The 17877-nt window shown below is 36.1% G+C and overlaps 1 protein-coding gene across 4 annotated transcripts in view; it reads left to right on the forward strand.

Annotated features, from left to right (window-relative positions):
• The window catches only part of RALGPS2 (Ral GEF with PH domain and SH3 binding motif 2), a 169515-nt gene that overhangs the window by 74668 nt on the left and 76970 nt on the right, over positions 1-17877 (forward strand). For all 4 annotated transcript variants that reach the window (XM_049634021.1, XM_049634023.1, XM_049634024.1 and 1 more), the window contains exons 7-8: positions 2503-2595; positions 14109-14235. In XM_049634021.1, the coding sequence (XP_049489978.1) occupies positions 2503-2595; positions 14109-14235 (220 nt within the window). The remainder of the gene's footprint in view (positions 1-2502; positions 2596-14108; positions 14236-17877) is intronic.

Raw genomic sequence — 17877 nt, forward strand, 5'->3', positions numbered from 1 at the left:
TATTTGTCTTTGTCTGGTTTATTTTACTTAGCATAATACCCTCTAAATTCAACCATGTTATCACAAATGGCAAGATTTCATTTTTTTTTTTTTTTAATGGCTGGGTAATATTGTATTGTATCATATGTACCACATCTTTATTCATCAGTCAGTGGACACTTAGGTTGTTACTATATCTTGGTTATTGTAAATAATGCTACAGTGAGCATACTGTGAATTTTGTTTTCCTTTTCTTTAGATAAATATCCACAAGAAGAATTGCTGAATCATACAGTAGTTCTGTTTTTAAATTTTTGAAGAACCTCCCAGTGCTTTCCATAGTGACCACATCAGTTTACAGTCCCACCAGCAGTGTGCGAGGGTTCCCTTTTCCCCATATCCTTGCCAGCAGTTGTTATTTTTTGTCTTTTTGATAGTAGCCAGTCTGACCAGTATGAAAGGATATCTCACTGTGGTTTTGATTTGCATTTCCCTGATGATTAGTGATATTGAGTGTCTGACACCATTTAAAAAAATCCTTTGTTAATCTTTATTTTACTTTGCCTGGAAGTATCTTTATGTCATCTTGTTCTTAAAAAATGCTATTCCAGGAGCACCTGGATGGCTCAGTCGGTTACGTGTCCGACTTCAGCTCAGGTCACCATCTCACAGTTCATGAGTTCGAGCCCTGCATTGAACTCTGTGCTGACGGCTCAGAGCCTGGAGCCTGCTTGTGGATTCTGTCTCTTCCCCACCCCCACCCCCCTCTCTCTCTCTCTCTCTGCCCCTCCCTCATTTGTCCTCTGTCTCTCTCAAAAATAAACATTTTTTAAAAATGCTATTCCAGACTTACAGTTTTGTGTTTCTTTAGGCACCAGGAATTAGTGTCTTTTTAGTACTCTGGGAAAATAATAATCTCCCATTATCTCTCAGATAATTATTTCTACCATTGCCTTTTATCAGCTTCTTCTACAACTCCCTCTAGATAAATGTTGGCCTTTTTTTTTTTTTTTTAAACCTCTTATGTCTCTTAACCTTTGTTTGACATTTTTTTAAAACACTTTGTCTTTCATGTTGCATTCTGGATAATGTCTTCATGTTTAATCTTCATTTTATTTGAGGCCAGTACCTAACGTTGTTCTCATTTGTGAATTCCTGTTTCCTTATGTGTTTTCATTTTCCATGTTTTTTTTTTTTTTTTAATTTTTTTTTTTTAACGTTTATTTTACTTTTGAGACAGAGACAGAGCATGAACGGGGGAGGGTCAGAGAGAGAGGGAGACACAGAATCAGAAGCAGGCTCCAGGCTCTGGGCCATCAGCCCAGAGCCCGACGCGGGGCTCGAACTCACGGACCGTGAGATCGTGACCTGAGCCGAAGTCGGACGCTCAACCGACTGAGCCACCCAGGCGCCCCTTTCCATGTTTTTAAGATTGAGTTTTATTGGGGTGCCTGGGTGGCTCAGTCGGTTAAGTGTCCGACTTGGGCTCAGGTCATGATCTCACAGCTCGTGAGTTCAAGCCCCGTGTCGGGCTCTGTACTGACAGCTCAGAGCCTGGAGCCTGCTTTGGATTCTGTGTCTCCCTCTCTCTCTGCCCCTCCTTGGCTCACACTCTGTCTCTCTCTCAAAAATAAATAAACATTAAAAAAAAAAGTTAAAAAAAAAAAAGATTGAGTTTTATTGAGTTTATATTTCTTGAAACTTTATGGGAATTCTTTGAGACCTGAGTTAAGGTGGTATATTGGTTGGAGTTTTTCAGTTAAAAACAGGCATTTTTTGCTCTGGAGTCTTTTGGTAGTGGGTGAGGACCATTCTAAATGATTTTTGATAGGACCATTAGGATGTAAGCACATGGTAGTATGAGGAAATCTGGGAAGTTAGCAATAAATGTCAAATAGACCTGTTTAGCAAACTGATGGAACCTAATGTTAGGTAGGAGTTCTACAAGGAGACTGTAAAAGCAAGGCCTAGTATTGGGAAGCAGGTTGGTGTCCCAACATGAATGAAGAACAAAGGATCTGAGGATTCAGCCAGGAGGAAGCAGAAAATTGAGGAAGGCTGTGGAAGGCAGGTTTGAACCCTCGTCCTGGAATTATGAGGATACTGAGTAGGAAACCATATCAGGATCCTGGGTGTAGACCCTTTCATAAAACGGGGATCATAAGGCAGAGGCTTAGCATTTCAGTGTAAAGGAGACTCCTTACTGGAAACTAGGGTGCATGATCATACTGGGTAAACTTGATGCTGAGCTATAACTTTGGTTTTCTTAATATATTACTGAGCTAGAGGTAGATGTGTTCCCAACACTTGGGACAATGCCGGGTTAGAACACGGAAATTCTCTTGTGGGCCAAAATCAGTTTACTGTAAACATGATGGGTACTCTAAAGACAAATCTCAATAAGGGTGATAAGTACTGGAACACTACCAATTGCCTAGATTTTACTCGTTGTTAATCTAAAGTTTTGTTGTGTTTATTCTTTTTATTTTTCATCTCTCCTCTCCCTTTTTCTTAAATCTTCAGAAACTGTATGAGCTGAATAACCTTCATGCACTTATGGCGGTGGTTTCTGGCTTACAGAGTGCCCCAATCTTCAGGTTGACTAAAACATGGGCGGTAAGTAAACTTCCTAGTTAATGAAAGGGTTGGACTTTTTGGTGGAAGTAAAGATCTATTTACTTCTTTTGTAGTTCTCAGTAAGGTTAATGTTATGATAATAGATTTGGATCTTTAAACTATTTTGTACTGGTTTTTTTTTTTTCTTGAAACCTACATTTTCCTCTCTAAGTGTTTCACTAGACTTGCCAGGTAATTTTGGGGTAAATTATAGCTTGGTTCTTACTTTCTGCCATTTAGGAAATCATTTTTGTAGAATTTGTGTGAGCATCTTTGATAACATAGCATTTCATGTTTACTGATGGGAAAGTGGTTTTTTTTTTTTTTTTGCACTTAATGTAGTTTTTTTGTATTTAATCTTATAAAGATTAAGCTTTCGGAAAGTTCGAGGAAGATCTAAATGGCAACTCAGTGAATATTAAATATTAATATTTCCATTTTTTAGTTAAATGGAGCATTACAACATTACAAACATTAAATTACCATTTTTTAGTTAATAAACTCTTAGATTTTTTCCTGAGGAATAATGAAAAACCTGATACCTAACATGGAATTATTCAGTATTGGTGCACATTCTGATACATGTTTATTATATTTGATTTTATCACTTTGACAAGGTCAGGGTGTTAATTTTGACTTCTGCAAATTTATGTACCTTAATATTTGAGTGATGTGATACTGGTCTCAAGCTTTCTCAGTATTTTTCATTTAGATGTTATATAAGTAAAATTTTAGATCCAATTAAAACTTTATTACATTTTGTATAAAAGATTATTGTATTCTTTGGGCCCTGTGATAAAGACATGACTAACTTTTAAAACGTTTTTTTTGTTTTTTTTTTTTTTTTAAACAGAGCACAATAGAATATTTGTTATGTAGCATATTAAATATCATGAAAAAAATAAAAAAAATGGTTTTTTTTCTAACTAAAATATAACCATTTTTAATTAGCATAGTATTGCTTTTACTTTCCATAGTATCTGAAGAGACAGATGTTTCTCATGAAAACCAGGGTGCTTTACTGTATTGGAAAGACATTAAAATGGGAGAGCTTATGATCCTGTTTATATTTTATTTGCATTTAGAAACACCTGAGTGAAGGGTTTTCTTACTTTAAAAATTCTTTTTAATAATATGGCCTTATTCTCTCTTCTTAAAATCTGAATTTCACTGGGGAATGGAAATGATTATAAATATACAATAATGAATTCCATCTTTGAAGTTTTTGGGGAAAGAATTATACTCTGATTTATATTGTGGTTTATAAATGAGATACATCTCCCTCAAGTTAATTTTTATTTTTCTTTAAGATATTTTTGTCATCTCCCTCATGTATTTACATGGAAAATAATTTTTTTTATTTAGCAATTTTGGTTATTAATCTGAATAAAATCTTTGGTGTTTATATTAAACTTTAAAATAGTCAATAGTGTGCCAGGCACTAATTGCTTGACATAGAGCAGTAAATGATACAGACAGAGTCCCATTTTTATACAGCCAACAGTCTGCTGGGAAGAGATAAACTGTAAATAAATAAATAAATGTTATATCGTAAAGAGTGATGAATGCTCTGAAGAAAAATAAAGCAGATTAAATGGGACAGAGAGAAAGCAGGGAAGTATTTTATATATACAATCGACCCTTGAACAATACAGGGATTAGGGATGCCAGCCCCCCTGCACAGTCAAAAATCCACATACAACTTTTGACACCCCCCCTCCCCCCGGCAGACTTAACTACTAGTAGCTGACTGTTGACTTGACTGTCTTAGCAATAACGTGGAGTCAATTAACACATATTTTGTATGTTATACATATCATATACTGTATTCTTACAGTAAAGTAAGATAGAGAAAAGAAAACGTTATTAAAATCACAAGGAAGAGAATATGCATTTATAGTATTGTACTATAAAAAATTCCCATATAAGTGGACCTGTGCAGTTCAAACCTGTATCGTTCAAAAGTTAACTTTGAATGTATATGAATGGTAAGAGAGTCTCTGGTAAAGAGCTGGAGGAATTGAGAGAACCATTTGTGTGGAAATCTGGGAGAAAAGAATTTCAAGCAAAGGTGATAGCCAGTACAAAGGCCCGGATAATGTTCAAAGAATGGGGTGCTCGGTGTTGACAGAATGGAATAAGGAGTAATTGATGGTAGGAGACTAGTCCAGAGAGGTGTCATCAAGTCAGGTAATGGAGATACTACTTACTGATATTCTGGGGCCACTGTGTTGGCAGTGGGGCAGGGGGGGTTCTATTTTACACAAAGACAGTTTGAGTTGGGTGATAAATATCCAGGTGGAACTGTAAGGTCAGAGTTAGGTATATAAGTGTACAGTAGGAGTTGGGGCTAGAGATATATATATTTTTGATCATCAGTATAAAGATAGTATATAAAGCATGAGGTTGGAGAAGATCATCTGAGTCAAAAGTATGGATGAAAAGCCCTGGAACCCTCTAAGATTTAGAAATTGGAAAAATGAGGAGGGATCAGCAAAGGAAATATCATGGGAGGAGTTTCCTACAGTCAAGTAATGAAAGTGTTTCAAGAAAGAATAATCACCCCATGTCAAATGCTGCTGATAAGTTGAATTAGGTAAGCACTTTGAGATGGCCATTGTATCTGGCAGTTGGAGAGGATTGGCAATCTAGGCAAGAGTGGTTTCAGTACAGTGGTGGAATGAAAAGAGAGAATGGTGGAGAAAAAATGGGACATCAAATGTAGAGAATGCATTTGAGCAATTTTGCTGTAAATGGCTGGGCTGAGGTACTGCAGAGAAATCTGGCATTATGTTTATATGCTAGTGCAGTGATCTAATAGAATGAGAGAAATGGTAGGAGAGCAAGGAGTTCTGCACCAATACCCTTGATCAGGCAGGAGGGAATTAGATCCAGTACTGTATTGGAGCAGAAAGAGTTTATCCATTTTTTAAAAATATTTTTATAAGTTTATTTATTTTGAGAGAGAGCAGGGGAGAAGGGGCAGAGAGGTGGGGAGAGAGAATCCCATGCAGGCTCTGTGCTCTCAGCACAGAGCCCTATGTGGGGCTTGAACTCACAAATCATGAGATCATGACCTGAGCTGAAGTCCGACACTTAACCAACTGAGCCACCCAGGTGCCCCAACAGTTTATCCATTTTAACAGCAGAAAAGGAAAATGCATTTGGTTACCGATGCAGGTAAGTTGGTAGATTTGGTGGTGAGATTCTATAGAAATTCTTCTGACGATTTATTTAAGACATAAAAAGCAGAGTCCTTAGTTGAGAATGTTGGAGGAGAGGTGTTGGAGGTTTGAAAAAAGAACGAATGAATGAAAGTCATGCAGAAGAGTGTCAGAATGAATTAACTAGGGAAATATAGTAGGTTCGGTATGGTAGGCCTTACGATTGAGACTTTTGATCATGTATTTAAAGTGAAACCAGTCAGCAAAGTCATGCGTTCTCCATCCAGGTGCAGGTGCTCAGTATAAACCTGGAGTAGTGATGAGAGTTGTGTTTAACCAGAGTTGGAATTATTTTAGGCTTGTTTGTACCATAGTGAGGTCAAGGATAGCACAGGAGATTAAATGTACAACTTGTTTCAGTGACAGGTGAGGAATTTAACCCAAGTAAAAGAGATAAGGAAAAGTGAAAAAGTAGTATTGGTAACTGGATTGGAAGTTCTGGTGCAGGCAGTACTTATTGGATTCAGGATGATCAAGGGAATAGAGGCTGAGAGTAGTAGAAGCTAAGATCGTTGGGTGTAGGAGAAGTCAAGGAACTGAGAAACCAGGGTATTGAGAGTCTCCTTTATGTGAAGATTGCAGTCACCAAGATATGAAAGTAATGTTGGTTTGTGGACTTTTTTTCTCCAGCTACTAACATCTTTAAGGTATAATGGGGAAAATGACTAGCAGCTCTATTAATGACAGTAACATAAGCGTTATAATCCAAGTGCTCTCTTGGTCACTATAGTAGCCGCTAGCCACATGTGGGTATTAAATTTGAATCATTAAAACTGGGGCACCTGGGTGGCTCAGTCCGTTAAGCATCTGACTCTTTGTTTCTGCTCAGTTCATGATCTCACAGTTTCTGGGTTTGAGCCCCACGTGGGGCTCTGTGCTGACAGTGCAGAGCCTGCTTGGGATTCTCTCTCTCCCTCTCTCTCTGCCCCTTCCCCACTCGCTTCTCTCTGTCTCTCTCTCAAAAATAAATAAATAAAACTTTAAAAAACTAAAAAGAAAAACTAAATTTTAGTTCCTTGTGGCACCTGGTGGCTCAGTCAGTTAAGCATCCAACTCTTGATCTGCGCTGACAGCACAAAGCCTGCTTGGGATTCTCTGTCTCCCTCTCTGTCACTGCCCTTTCCCCACTCGTGCTCTGTTTCCCTCTCTCTCAAAATAAATAAACACTAAAAAATAAAATAAAATTTAGTTCCTCATTCACACTAGCCAGTAGTCCCTTGTGGCTAGTGACCATTGTGTTGGGCAGCACAGACACAGATCATTTTCATCACACAAAATTCAGACAGCACTGATCTAGTGCTTGAACCTAGTAGAAGCTGGAGGATGTTAGGAAGGAAAAAGTTCTGAAGAGCAAGGAGCCAGGATTGCACCCAGCTGGAATCCAGGCTCATGTTACAAGAAAAGCAAGAGAATGCTTAAAGGAAAGTTTAAGGATGGGGCTTTTGCAGAGGATGAACCGTGAGACCCAGAAAGTACAGTTGGAGGGGACTAGGAGGGGTAGAGTATTGGGCCAAGTTAGAAGATAATAAAGATTGCATGTGTTTCATGCTAGTTTGGGCTAATGATTTTTAATAACAAATAAGGAATTGAGAGTATTTGGGGGGTTTTATTTATTTTTGTTTGTTTTTTGTTTTTTAATTTTTTTTCATGTTTATTCATTTTTGAGAGAGAGAGTGTGAGCAGGGGAGGGGCAGAGAGAGAGGGAACAGAGGATCTGAAGCAGGCTCTGCGCTGACAGCAGCAAGCCCAATGTAGGGATCTAACTCACAAACTATGAGATCATGACCTGAGCCAAAGTCGGACGTTCAACCAACTGAGCCACCAGGTGCCCCTTTTTGTTTTTTTTTTAAACTGATAAAAGGAATGTCTCCCCAGACTTATAGTAACCTAAATGGAGAGAATATTAGGAACATTTTCTATAACATCAAGGAAAAGGATGCCCATTTTTATTGTTTTTATTCAACATTGACATCTTAGCCAACACAATTAGAAAAAAATGATTAAAAATAGTAGAGTTTATCTTCAAAAAATTAAGCAGAATTACTGTTTGATCCAGCAAGTTCCACTTCTGGGTATATATCCAAAAGCACTGAAAGCAGAGACTCAGGCATTTTTATACCAGTGTTCATAGCAGCGTGATTCACAATAGCCAAAAGGTGTAAACAGTCCATACATCCATCACCAGATGAATGGATATACAAAATGTATAGACATACAATGGAGTATTATTTAGCATTAAAAAGGAATTAAATTCTGACACATTACACCATGGATGAATCTTGAAGACATTATACTAAGTGAAATAAGCCAGACAAAAAGACAAATACTATATGATTCTAAGGTACCAAGAGAAGTCAGATTCATAGAGACAGAAACTAGAAGATGGTTGCCAGGGGCCAAAGGAGGGAGGAATGGGAAGTGGGAGTTAGTGTTTAATGTATGTGGAGTTTCAGTTCGGAAAGATGGAAAGAGTTCTGGCCATGCACGATTGGTGGTGATGGTTGGTTGGTAATGTGAATGTACTTAATGCCACTAAAGTGTACTCATGAAAATGGTTAAAATGGTGAATGTTATGTGTATTCTGTCTACCACAATTTTAAGATACAGGGCTTATTAAGGTGACTGAATATACAAACAATATATAAAATCAGTTGTATTCTAAACAATTTGAAAATGTCACTTAAAAGGACACCACTGTTTACAAATCAAAGAAATACAGTAGCAAACAATAAATAGAATAATATATGAAAGACATGTGCAGAAAACTATAAAACTTTATAGGGATTCATTGAAAAAGAACTAGGTTAGATGGAACAGTATCTGATAGTCATGTGATAGGAAAGCTTAAAGATGGCGGTTTTTCCCAAATGCACATAGAGATTAGATGCAACTTGAATCAGTCCCAAACTGGGAGTCTGGATAAGATTGCTTATAAAATAATATGGAAACATAAAAGGTCAGTATAGCCAAGTTATTTCTGAAGAAGAAAATGGGGTTGGAGGCTTGGACATTTGCCCTAACAGATACCGAGATGGATTATATTATTTAGGTAATGTGCAATTAGTGCAGATGTAGACATATCGACCAGTGGAACAGAATAAAGAACCCCCAAAAAGATCATTGCTTTTATAGAACTCTGATATATGACAGTGGTGGCATTGTAAATCAATGAAGAAAAGAGGGGCTGTTCTTAACTGGAGCTGGGAAATTAGTTACCAGTTTGGGGAAAAAATGAAATTAGGCCTCAAAAGTCACTGTCAGATGAATTAAAGAGTTATATGCAAAATGAAAAACGTTGAAGCTTTTAGAAGAGGAAAAATTGCTTAATATCTCTCTGGCTTAGCATGAATAGATTCCAACTTGGAATCTGTAAGTATATTTTAGATAAGATACAAAAACCTCAAGCAGAGAAAGAAAAGATGAAAAAATTTTGGTACGTTAAAGTAAGAATTTCTGTTCACTAAAAGATATTTAAAAATTTGTTAAGTTTATTTATTTATTTTGAGAGAGAGAGAGCATGAGTCGAGGGGAGAGACGGGGAGAGAGGAGAGAGAAAATTCCTGACACAGGCTCTGCGTGCTGTTAGCGCAAAGCCTGATGTGGGACTCGAACTCATGAACTGTAAGATCTTGTCCTGGGCCGAAATCAAGAGTCTGACGCTTAGCTGACTGAACCACAAGTGCCCCAAAAGATATTTCAAAGAAAATTGAAAAGAATGTGTAGCAGTTGCAACTGGTCAAGAATTTATATCCAGAGTATATAAAGAATTCTTACAAAGCAAAAGGAAAAAGTAAGAAAAATGGAAAAGTATGCATTATGATGGTACTTCATAGAAGAAGACATATGCATAGAAACAGTGAAAATGAACTACAGCCACACGCAACATTATGGATGAAATTTCATCCTCAGAACATTGATTGGATAAAGCCAAAGATTAAAAACAGTATGCTATTCTTTAGTCAAAAATCAAATAAAATTTCAGTCAAAATTTTTTAAAAAATCAAATAAAAGAGAATGATAAACACAAAATTTAGGATAGTGATTATTGGTTATTTAAAGATAGTCAAAGGAGGGGCGCCTGAGTGGCTCAGTCGGTTGAGCATCTGACTTAGGCTCAGGTCATGCATGATCTCACAGGCTCATGAGTTCTAGCCCCGCGTCCGGCTCTGTGCTGACAGCTCAGCACCTGGAGTCTGCTTCAGATTCTGTGTCTCCCCCTCTCTCTACCTCTCCCCTGCTCGTGTTCTCTCTCTCTCTGTCTCAAAATAAATAAACATTAAATTAAAAAAAAAAAATAAAGATAGTCAAAGGAATTGGATATGGAAGAAGCACATAGGTAGATGTGTATTGTTAGTATATGGTTTGTAAGTATGAAGATTAATACATGTGCATTCACTTAAAATTTTAAGAAAAAAATTGATTTAACAAGAAAGTAACATCAGGGACTAAATGATAATTTGAGTGTCATGAACAAAAGATTATAATTAATCTGCATTTAAGGTTCAAAACAAATAACTTATTTATGCAAATGAAAGCATTTGTACAGATTATATGGAGATACAAATCAAGGTGATGAGGGGTGATCTGGGAATTTTACTTTTCTTATGGTGACTGAGATGTACAAGGGTTGATTCAAATTTTCCCAAAGTCCATTGTTATGGTAACATTGTTATAGTATAGAGATTTGGCCAGGAACATTGGGAGTTCCCACCTTCGGGCACCAGTGAAAGTGTGAAGAGCTTTGCCCCGGTGGCCTCTTAACCAGAGAAAGAATATGGTGCTAAAACATGAAGAGTTGGAACCTTGTGAAGTACTTTGTTTTCCCCCTTTTTTGGAGGAGTATAGTGAAGTGACATTGTAGGGATATTAGGACTAAACATCAGAAAAAAGATTTGAAAAGGAGAAAAAGAAAATCAGGACTTGTTAGTTATAGCTTTGGCACGTGGGCTTTGGATAAGTTTCTGAGCTATCCCTAGGAAATAACCTATTTTAACATCTAATTAATTCTTTTTTCCATATTCTTCTTCTAAATAGTCTTTTGGAAACAAGTCTCTACTATCCCACCCCAGATTGAATCCTTTTAATCTCGTTGTTGATTATTTTGAAAATTCCAAAAAATTGTTCTTATACATATTAAACCATGTAGTTCTTTACCACAGGTTTGTGTTTCAGAGGTGGCAAAATCAGTGATGTTCCGAGTACATAATTTGTTTCTCCTGAAATTCTACTGAAGTTTTTGAATGATTGATTTAAGAAAAAAAAGAACAGGCTTATTCTTATCCCTGCCATGTCATATCACTGTATTTTCCATATCTACACATTTAAGTGGGAGAGAAAGTGATGGTTGGACTTACAGTTAGAAGCAGAGATTTGCACCTACTCTTGAAAATGCTGATCAAGATTGTTAAAGCTGGGCCAAGGAAAATTATATAATCGCTGTTTTAGACTGTGGAATATCTATCTAAAATATTAAAGCAAAGGACTCCTTAAAACTTTCGTTTTAAAGAAGGAGGGATACTAGTCACACATTTTTCTGATGGAGATTATCTGAAGATAATCTGCATCTTAGAGCCCATGAAAAAATAAATTCCAACAGGAATCCCAATCGTAGCACTTGTAGTATTATATATAAAGAGTGGTGGATTTGGTGTCAGAATACTCTTCACCTCCAGAACCAGACTGAGACACTGCAAGACAGGGACCTGTGCCTTTGTGGGTGGATGACTGTGAGAATATTAGTATGTGCTTCTTGCTAACCCTGTAATCTCCTTTGAATCTCTGTCTCCTCATCTCTCTCTTAATCTTCAGACTTCTCTGTTCACCTCATAGAGTTAGATGAGAATTTTTCAAGTGGAATGTGTTTTGCGTGCTAAAAAATAACACTAATGTTTTATGACATAAAGTGAAATTTTATTATATCATAATGAAATAGTAACTTCATATGTTTAAAGAAAACAAGACTTTTTTCCAGAGTCTTTGAAATACTTAAAAACATATTTTTGGGGGTGCCTGGCTGGCTCAGTCAGTTAAGCATCCAACTCTTGATTTCAGCTCAGGTCATGATCTTACAGTTCGTGAGTTCAAGCCCTCATCGGGCTCTGCACTGAGTGTGGAACCTGCTTGGGATTCTTTCTCTTCTCCCACATGCTGTCTCTCTAAAAAATAAATAAACTTTTAAAAACTCCATATTTTCTGAAGTTTTTAATTAATATTTTTAAAATACCCTTTTTATTCAAGTATAATGAACATACAGTGTTATATTAATTTCATATGTACATATGTAATGATTCAACAATTCTATATATATATCTCAGTGCTCATCAAGATACGTGTTCTCTTAATTCCCTTTATTTCACCCATCCCCCCACCCACTTCCCCTATAGCAACCACCAATTTGTTCTCTGTATCTAAGAGTCTGGTTTTGTTTTGGGGTTTTTTGTTTGTTTGTTTTTGTTTTCTTTGTTCGTTAGTTTAGTTTCTGAAATTCCACATATGAGTGAAATCACATGATACTTGTCTTTTTCTTATTTGACTTATATCACTTACTCTCTAGCTGGGTCCTTCCATGTTACTGCAGATGGCAAGATCTTTTTTTTATGGTTGAGTAATACTCCATTGTGTGTGTGTGTGTGTGTGTGTGTGTGTACACACCGCATCTTCTTTATCCATTCATCTATTGATGAACACTTCGGTTGCTTCCATACTCAGCTATTGTAAATAAGGCTGCAGTAAACATAGGAGTACATACATCTTTTCAAATTAGTTTTTTCATTTTTATTGGTTAAATACCAAGTAGTGGAATTTCCAAATCATATGGTAATTCAATTTTTAATTTTTTTAGAAACTCCATACTGTTTTCCAGAGTGACAGCATTAATTTGCATTCCAACCAACAGTGCACAAGGGTTCCTTTTTGTCCACATCCTTGCCAACACAGTATATCATTTTTCATAGAACTAGAACAAATAATCCTAAAATTTGTGTGGAATGATAAAAGACCTCAAATAGCCAAAGCAGTCTTGAAACAGAAGAACAAAGCTTGAGGTTTTACAGTCTCAGATTTCAAGGTATACAACAAAGCTGTAGCAATCAAAACAGTATGGTACTGGCACAAAAATACACACATAGATCAGTGGAACAGAATAGAGTCAATTAACAAACCCATGCTTATATGGTCAGTTAATCTAAGAGGAGACAAGAATGTACAATGGAAAAAAGACAGTCTCTTCAGCAAGTGGTGTTGGAAAAGCTGGGCAGCTACATGCAAAAGAATGAAATTGGGCCACTTCCTCATCCCATACACAAAAATAAACTCAAAATGGATTAAATGTGAGGCCTGAAACATAAAATTCCTGGAAGAAAACATAGGCATTACTTTCTTTGAGATCAACCGTAGTAACATTTTTCTAGATAGGTCTCCTCTGGCAATGGAAACAAAAGCAAAATTAAACCTTTTCAGACTACACCAAAATAAAAGATTACTGTATAGTGAAAGTAACCATCAACAAAATAAAGAGGCAGCCAACTGAATGGGAGAATACATTTGCAAGTGATAAGTCTGATAAGGAGTTAATATCCAAAATATATAAAGAACTTATACAACTCAATACCCCAAAAAATCCAGTTAATGGCACAGGACCTAAATAGACCTTTTCCCAAAGAAGACCTGCAGTTGGCCACCAGACACATGAAAAGATGTTCAAGATCACTAATCATCAGGGAAATGTAAATGAAAACCACAATGAGATACCACTTTATACCTGTCAGGATGGCTAAAATCAAGAACACAAGAAATTGCAAGAGTTAATATTATTTTGGGTGATTGACCTTGCTTTTATTCCCTTTGATTGTCCCAGTTTTTTTCAAAGGCACTCACTACAAATCACCTCAACCCTCTTAAAAACAGTTTCAGTTGAGTGTTCACCTCTGTGTGATACAGCACTGATCAAAGCGATCAAAGAAAAAATGTCTTGTTAAAAATCCAAAAATGTGAATCACAGTTTTATGGTTATCGTTAGGACTAGCCATGGTTAGATTTATCAAAAAAATTGTTACTTAAACCACAAAATTGAGTAATCTCTTTAAGGATATTACATTTTATAAATAATGGATTTGCATTTATTTTAATAAACATGTCTGACTTTGTTTTATTTATATACTGCCAAAATATAATTGAAAAATGTATAACATTGAAATTAAAACTTAAATTTATAATAAATACAGCTTCATGTCTTTGCTAAAATAAAATGGGATTTGGAAATAACTTAGACTCTTCTGTTTGCTTTTTTAGTTACTAAGTCGAAAAGACAAAACTACCTTTGAAAAATTAGAATATGTAATGAGTAAAGAAGATAATTACAAAAGACTAAGAGACTATATAAGTAGCTTAAAGATGACGCCTTGCATTCCCTATTTAGGTGAGTAGTGTCATTATGTGTTCATTATGTCTAGTTCTGTCTTAATCAGTAGTTTATATAAAATTCTAGATATTTTAAAAGTATGTGTATCCTTTTAGGAAATTACTGCAAGATTGTTAAGTTAAAAAAGTTGACTAAAGAAATATGTTACCTTATTACCTGGAATGGATTTTCATATTAAATTAGACTTTGGCCCTTAAGGTTTTTCGTAGACTCTCATTTTTCTCTTAAAGATGAACCATTGGTAAAATAATACATTTTAGCTCTTTTGGTAATGATTTTAAAGAATGAAACAGTAGTTTGCAATGAAGTTTAATGCTGTGAAAACATGTAACATTAACTAAAGAAATTGATCAAAAGATTTATTGAATTTATTTTCAATATCATGAGTTCCTGTTATTTTGTATAGTTGACAGATATTTTAGGGCGAATTATGAAAAGTAGTCTAAATGTTGGTGGTGTTGTTTTCTTGGATGGAATGAGTTGTTCAGTAGTGCAAATTTAGCTAAGTGCTGAGACAACCAAATGTGTATTTTAGATATCATTTGACTAAGAATTTGTCTCTTTACTATGTATTTTACAGTGTTTATAAATTCCAAGAACTATTTAATAATATTATAAGATTATTTTCAACAAAAAAGGAACAATGCTTTGTTAGGTGTTTGAATGAAAGGAAGTCTCAAACTGTCCCATTTTAAAATGTAAATTTAAATATAGAAAATATAGAGTATTTTGTTTCTTTCTGAATATCCCTTTTTTCATCTCTATCTCCACTATCTTCATGTAATTACTCATACTGGATTTCACCGTAACTATTTTTGAAAGTAATTGGAAAAAACCTGTTATTTCTTCAACTATCTTAGTGTCCTCTTTGAAGTCTTTATAGTACCAATGACTAGAAGACAAGGTAGGGACATAGGCAATTGATAACTTTCTCATTCAGTTGAAATAGAGCATCTGCCTTAGTTTGTAAGAGAAGACTGAACTCATTATTAGGACCTTGTAGGACATCCTAGGATTCCAGTGGGAATAGGGAATGTTGCACATACTGTGTTGAAGGCAGAATACCCCCAAGCAGAGCATGGATAAGGGCCACTACATTCCAGAATATTGTGTCCTGTTTCTTTGATCAACAGTACAGGACCGTAGTACACATGACTCCATCAGAGAGGCTCAAGCTGGATATTTGGAGAGACTTTCTGCATATGCTCCACTTTTCACCATGGCCTTGGCTGTGCCCATTCTTGAAAATGTCATTGGGAGTGAAGAGGAATAGAGGATTTTTTTTAAATCACCAATATCTTCATACTTTCTAAGAACATAAACTTTTTACAGCTTAAAGAACATTAGACTGATAATCAGCAACCCTCATTTCCAAAATGGCTCTTCCCTACTAACTTTTGAAGTCATTGAATTGTCGTCTTTGAGCCTCGTTCTCTCTACCTAGAAGTAGCACACCTAGGGCCAAAATCATGTTCTTCTTTCAGCTGGATGGGACCATTGTAATTTTTTCTAATTCACTTATTTTATAGTTAAGAAAATTAAGGTCCAGAAAGGTGGAAGGCCTGACTTATAGTCTGAAGATCTAGTTACTGACAGATTTACATTCCAAAGTCTTGATCTGGTATCTTTCCAATTGTACCTGTTCAATTCTCATTCCAAAATTTACTGATTCTATGTTTATGGCTGTTTCCCATTGAAATGTTTTTCTCAAATTCCACTATTTGTATCTTTTAGAAAAGGAAATTAAGGGGCGCCTGAGTGGCTCAGTCGGTTAAGCATCCGACTTAATTTCTGCTCAGGTCATGATTGTGTGGTTCGTGAGTTTGAGCCCCACATCGAGCTGTGCACTGACAGTGCAGAGCCTGCTTGGGATTCTCTCTTTCTCCCTCTCTCTGCCCCTCCCTTGCTCTCACTCTCTCTCTCTCAAAATAAATAAACTTAAAAAAAAAAAGGAAATTAGGATTCTTTTCTGTCGAAAATGAGAAAATGAATATAAATCTTTGTGCCATGATGTCTAGATTAGGAGTCTGCTTTACATTTTTCCACAGTGGAGACTTTGGTACAGGATTTGAAGTTGTAATGCATGTGCATCCATTTTTGCCCTGTCATGCACATAGAAGGGGAGCAAACCAGCAGCATAGTTGGAGTTGAGTGGAATCTGGAAAAGTTGACTATTAGAAAGCATACCTATTTCTTCCCAGCCTTGGTACCTGAAACAAACACAGTGGTTATTCCTATTGGTTAAAGCAAATGAGACAAATATTGAGATGCAGAAGTTGATGTAGAGAAAATTTCAGAACCATTATCTTTTCTGTGCCTTCAATTTGGTCTCCAATGATTGACTCCTCCTTTTTTCAGTTCCCTTTCATCTTACATGTTCTCATGACCCAGACTCTTCTTTTTCACTATTACTATGTAATTTTCCTTCACTGTACCGAAGCTAATTAAAAAGTACTCTATTTCCTTCTACTTTTCTTGCTGTTTTCTTTTGCTCAGCATGCTGTTATCTCCCTCTTCACTCATAGAAATGTTCCCTATAAGGCCACCATGATTTCCTAGTTGGAGTGTTTGATAGGTGTTTCTCAAGCCTCATCTTAATTTTGTGAGGTTGATAGTAGTTATTTCTGCTTTTTGAAATTCTTCAGTAGTAGTGCCAGTCTCTTGGTTTATGTTGTATGTTTCTGGCATTTGTTTTATTGATTCCTGTTTCTCTGCCTTTTTATTACATCTGTTCTTCTAAAAGTCTCAGTCCACTGCTTTTACTTAGTCTGTACTCTCTGGAGTGGTCAGTCAGATTTTTCTATAGTTCTCCTGAAAGCTCCCAAATCTAGCCCAGCAACTCCAGTACATCCAGCTGTCTAGTAATTTTCAGTGCCTGGTAACATTTTGGATACTCAGAAACTGATTGAATAAGATATCTATCTGTAGGGAACTCTGATTCAACATGTTTAGAAGTAACTTCATCATCCTTCTTCCTTCAGACCTGTCTTACCTCCTTGTATGTTGGTAGTCTCCATGTAATAGTTCATCCCTACGCTAGTTTGGGAAGAAGCACCTGAGATTCTGAGATAATTATGGAACATTTGGCACAAACATTTGGCAGACTGGAGAAAGGAAAAGTTAATGTTTGTCAGATAAGTTATTATGACTCAATTTAGTTTGTTTCCATCTTAAAAATAATCCTTTTAATGCAGTGACAGTTTTGTTTTGTTGTATAGCAAATCTTGAGGTTAAATCTATTTCATCTATCAAAACATACATGCTTTTTCTAAGAAAATGTGAAGCATCGTCAATTTATACAACTGTGTGACTACTTGATTTATTTTACATCTTAGCTGGTTTGTTGTTTCATTCCTGATCTTTAATACTGAAGTATTAAAGAACCAAGACCAACAACAGTTTATATCCTGTTAATGTTTACTTTGTCATATTTTCTTCTAATTTAAAATTAATGAAGACTGTGTTTTTTATTTAAGTTGTCTTGGTTTCAGAAGCCTTTCCCACTCTTAGGAGACGAGGCCTAGTGCAGTTGTCACAAACGTCAGTATTTACAAGATGCTATTGAATAGGACAGAACTTGCCCTAGAGGGGCGCCTGGGTGACTCAGTTGGTTAAGCATCAGCTTCAGCTCAGGTCATG

The sequence above is a fragment of the Panthera uncia genome, chromosome F1 (assembly GCF_023721935.1).
Source record: "Panthera uncia isolate 11264 chromosome F1, Puncia_PCG_1.0, whole genome shotgun sequence".
Lineage (NCBI taxonomy): Eukaryota > Metazoa > Chordata > Mammalia > Carnivora > Felidae > Panthera > Panthera uncia.